Raw genomic sequence first — 4,738 nt, forward strand, 5'->3', positions numbered from 1 at the left:
ATTCTAAGGTGCTGATTGAAGGAAAGATACCAAAGAAAAAGAACATGAGATTACAATGTCTAGTTTCTCAGGCTATGAAGAGCGAGGAGAATCTGGAGAGACTTGGGCAGAAAGGGTCGAAAAAGAACAGTGAAAGTAATCAATCTGGCATCGGTAGCAGTGAAGATGAGAGAAAGACTTCAGGGAAACTGAGAGTAAGAAAATTGCCTAACACAACGGATGACTCGCAGGAAAGTGAAAGCACAGTAGATGATGATTGTGTAGGTAAGGCAACTTCGGTACCTGTTCCCACCAAGAGAAAAAAGACAACTAAGAAACCTGTCCTAGCATTAACTCCTCTTGTAGAAACCAGTTTGGCCAATAACATTCGTAAATATGATGACGATGACGATGATGATGATGATGAAGATAATTTACCTCTTGCTACTATTGCTCAACTAAAAGGTCGTAGTTTACCTAGAAGAATAGCCATGTCAAATATAATCAAGGAAAAAGTCAAAAGTGTTGCTGTCAAGAGCAGAAAGTTGACTAGTGGTGTTCAAAAGCATTTGCCTAGACAAGTCATGGATACAGGCACAGCTGATTCTGAATCCTCAGGCTTTGAAGGTTTTGTTCCTGTATCTATCAAGAAAAATAAGAGAAGAATAGGTTTGAAACACAAATCCAAAATCACAGTCCCAATGGCAGCTTCAGAAAATGAGATTGACACAAGTAGCAACACGGAATTATCTTCTTCCCCAAAACCAAAAAGAAAATGCACTGTGTCAAAGAAAATTGAAAATAATTCCACAGAAATCCTGGTGTCCAAAAGTACAAAGGACAAAAACAAAATCTTTTATACCAAAGCAAATAATGAGGAAAAACCAAATGCCTTCAACATACAGTCTCTAAAAGCAAGTCAAAGCAGCACAAATCTAGAAGCAGAAGCACAGCAGAACAGCACAAATCTAAAAACAGATACACAGAAGACTAGGAAATATATCAGAAAGTCAACAGAAACTGTCACAGCAATGCCTGTTCTAGAACCTCTTAGTTGGCAAGAAGCAGATTCTGAGACGCCATCAACAGATACCGGAGATATTTTGAGCAGTAGTGAAGGTGATATCTCTCAGAAACAGCCAGCCAAGGTGAGGAGGAGGAGATCATCAGTTGAAAAAATTAAAGACATTCCAACTAGATCATCTGCCATACTGTTGCAAGAAACTCCAGCCCCTCTGGATTTGAAAGCTGTTGGCACAAGTGGTAACCTTAATGAACCTACAGTATTGGAGAACAATCAACCTGTGTGGAAAAACAAAGTGCCAGTTCCACCAAAACCAAGGAAGAGAAGAACCAAGTCATCTCATGAATTGTTGCCACAGAGTGAATCAACTGTAAATGTTCCTCAAGAAAATGAAGTGGCTAGTAAAACAGATGTTGGAAAAGTCAAAAAGGCAAAGCGAAAGCGAGCTTCCTCCATGTCTAACATACCTGGTGTGGAAGCTGAGAACTTGAAAAATCCACTGAGAGTGAACGCAGGAGGAGCCTCTAAAAATGTCAGTGCCAAATCACCAAAGAAGAATTCTGAAGGTCAGAAAAGAAAGAAGAATACCCAAAAGGATGATGACATGCACGATCTGAAGTGTGTAGATTGTGGCTTACGATTTGGATCTGTTGCTTCTCTGGAGGATCACCAACAGGATTGCGTAACAATAGCCTTTGAAATGAGTTTGATGGAGGCTGAGGACCACCTTTTTGAGTGCCCACATTGTCATTTAACCTTTGCACTTAAAGGCACTCAAAGAAAACACACCACCTCTTGCCGCCTTGCCAAATCTAAGAAAACACCACATCGGAATGATGTAAAGGCCATGAAACGAATGAATAGAACTGCAGCTGCTCCTCAAGAGCCATTGCTTCCTGATGCAGCAGATTCAAGTTTAGTGGCCAATCCATGCCAGGGAGCACCAGTCAAGTCCAGGAGACGAAGCAAAGAAAATGTTGCTAGTGAAGAGGGAGTGAATGCGGCATCCCCACTGAAGGACAGCTTTAAACAGAACTTTGTCAACATTTCTGAGGTAGCAGACAAAAGTGATAGTGAGAAACAAGTGGAAAAAAGTAAAAAATTGACTCCTATTCCATACAGTAAAAGTAACTCTAAAGTAAGAAAAGAATTGCAAACAAATGGACAACTAGAAAACTTTGAAGGTGTAGATCTGTTTTGTTTAACAAAAATTGATGATGTTCAGAAATGTTTAGTGTGTGGATATGAAGTTTCAGATAAAGAGTCGGTTGATAAACATCGATTATTACAACAGTTTACCCATCACTGTCAACAGAAGACTGTTATTGAAGTGTGTGCATTATTAACCAATTACAATCTTAGCATTGACACTGTGCGAACGTTGATAACCTCTGCCAACATTCTCCATGGCTCTACAGTTTTAAATCTTGATGCCAAACAACAGTCTTATGCTGAAAATAACTCTGTTACTACTGTCTCAGCAAATAGTTGTGCTTTGCAATTGAAAGAACTGCTAACCTCCCCACACTGCACTCGGATTCTCTCAGTACTTGACACCATAGCCAGTCACCACCGAACTAGCAGAACAGTGAGTATTAGTGGGACCAGACAAGAGGCACTAAAAGCTGTTACAGCCCTTGAAGAATTGTTGAAAGAAATCTCTGAAATTGATAATTCTATTAAAAAGAACCGTATGTTAAAGTCTATGAGAGAAACTTTTGAAGCAGGGACAATAAACTGAGTATTGGCTAAAAATAAAATTTTAAAGGTTGTGAAACAAATCTTATATATTCGTTAAATTGCATGCAATAATGATTTGTTGAATTTATAGTATGCTGAATATTATATGTATTAACAAGGGCATTTTATATAAGCAGTATAAATATTTGTAAGAAAAAAGGAAACATAATCAAATACTTGATCATATCTGTATATCACATAAAATGTTTACATGCCAGAACTACCTGTATGCTTGGACTCTTACCCCCACAAAAAATTGTGTTAAGATGTTGGATATGAAAATAATTTAGGAATCAAAGTATTTATTGTAGACTAACAATTTGTATGAGAAAATGGTATGTATTTATGTTAATGTTAGTCTAGAATAAATTATTAAGAAGATTTGATTCTTTGAGTGAGAACATGCCACGCACATTGCACCATGTGTATAGGATAGAGAATATTGGTAGTTTAAAGGCTATTTCCTTTTTCCTATGGCAGTGTGAGTGTAGCCTCAGAGACCTACTCATGGACATTACTTCTGTGCTTTTATATGAACACTTCATGGAATGAATGTCAGCCGGGAAATGGATGTGTTGAAAGACTCGGCATTACTCATCAAAATTTGATACGCAAAGATTATGCAGTTTTCTGTATGCCCCTAGGAATTCTCGACAGTGTACTTTTTTTTTTTTTTTTTTTTTTTTTTTTCTTTCTTTCTTTCTTTCTTTCTTTCTTTTACTTTTCTTGTGGTTTCTCAAAACCAGGAGGTGATGTGTCCTGTTAGCAGTATTGCATTAGACATCTCTAGTGATTGGTGGCATCCTGACGATGCACATATTGAAAAAAAAAATGTGCACACTTGGTGTCGTTTTGGATCCAGTAATATATATATATATATAATATATTTCTATCGAAACTTGCTTAGACATAGACATTTGTAGGGATATGAATTTTAGATATTGTATCTAAATGTCTCTTGATCTCAGAATAAGTCAGATTTAACATGTACAGTTTCAGTGAGGAGATTATCTATGAACTAATGTTTTAGCCTTGCTAAAACCAGTGTGCTCCAATGAGGTTCTTATATTTTCTTGCATGGATGCTGCTGTACAGAGGCACACCTCAATTATTTTTCTGCTTCTCGTGAATGAAGAGCAGCACATGCTTACAGATATTTATATATATTTTTTGTTTTGTTTTGTTTCTTCAGACTTCCTGTATTTAGGAGTAAATACCTGACAGCAGTAGATTACTCTCTTCTGTCACTTATAAGACTTGTGCTGTGTTGTGTGTAAGTTTGTCTTTTCATATTATTTATAAAATGCATTTTTGTACTAAACTGTAATATAAAATAAATGGAGGTGCATGACTTTCATAATTGTTTGTTTTTTGACATGGAAATAATTTTTAATTCATATTTTTTCATCATAAAAAAATATACAAAATGACTATTGAAAGTGTGGTAAAGTATGAATAATTAAAGTAACGATTGATAACCCTTGCAATGATTTTAAAATATTTCAACCAGTCATGACAGGATAATGAGGCCAAAAAGGCCTCCTTTAAGTGGCAATTTCTCTTCAACAAATGCAGCCTGGGCCAAATAAGTACACAATATAGAGCAGGATTGATCGTGGATGATGTGAAGATGCCATCCCTTGGGTGTTTTGCCGGGGGGGGGGGGGGGGGGGGTTAGAAGGCAGAGACTGAGGCCTAGAGTAGGGATCACTCCTACCTTGGACCTCAGCTCTTGCCTCATCTCCCCCTTATCTCTTGTTACAGGGGTGCTTAGGAGATGGAGACTGGGGTCCATTGTAAGGGATCACCCCTACCTTAGACCTCAGCCCTCGCCTCAACTAATTTTGCACAGGCTTTTCTTCTCCCCCTTTTCATTCCTTCTCCTATTCAACATCCCCTTCTGTCCATTTCCTATGGTGTGAGAGTCGTGCTTAAAGGAGGAAAGGCTGGCATTGTGTCAGTCATGAATGGCCTCAGGGAGCCATGAGCAGTGTA

At 37.9% G+C, this 4,738-nt stretch overlaps 1 protein-coding gene across 1 annotated transcript in view; it reads left to right on the forward strand.

The window, feature by feature from the left end:
* Nucleotides 1–4,098, forward strand: part of LOC125043219 — a 13,327-nt gene extending 9,229 nt beyond the window's left edge. The window contains exon 3 of the mRNA XM_047639258.1: nucleotides 1–4,098. This exon is cut by the window's left edge and continues 2,043 nt beyond it. Coding sequence (XP_047495214.1) covers nucleotides 1–2,744 — 2,744 coding nt within the window. The 3' untranslated portion in view covers nucleotides 2,745–4,098.
* Nucleotides 4,099–4,738: the final 640 nt, after the last annotated feature.

This window comes from Penaeus chinensis, chromosome 1, assembly GCF_019202785.1.
Source record: "Penaeus chinensis breed Huanghai No. 1 chromosome 1, ASM1920278v2, whole genome shotgun sequence".
NCBI lineage: Eukaryota > Metazoa > Arthropoda > Malacostraca > Decapoda > Penaeidae > Penaeus > Penaeus chinensis.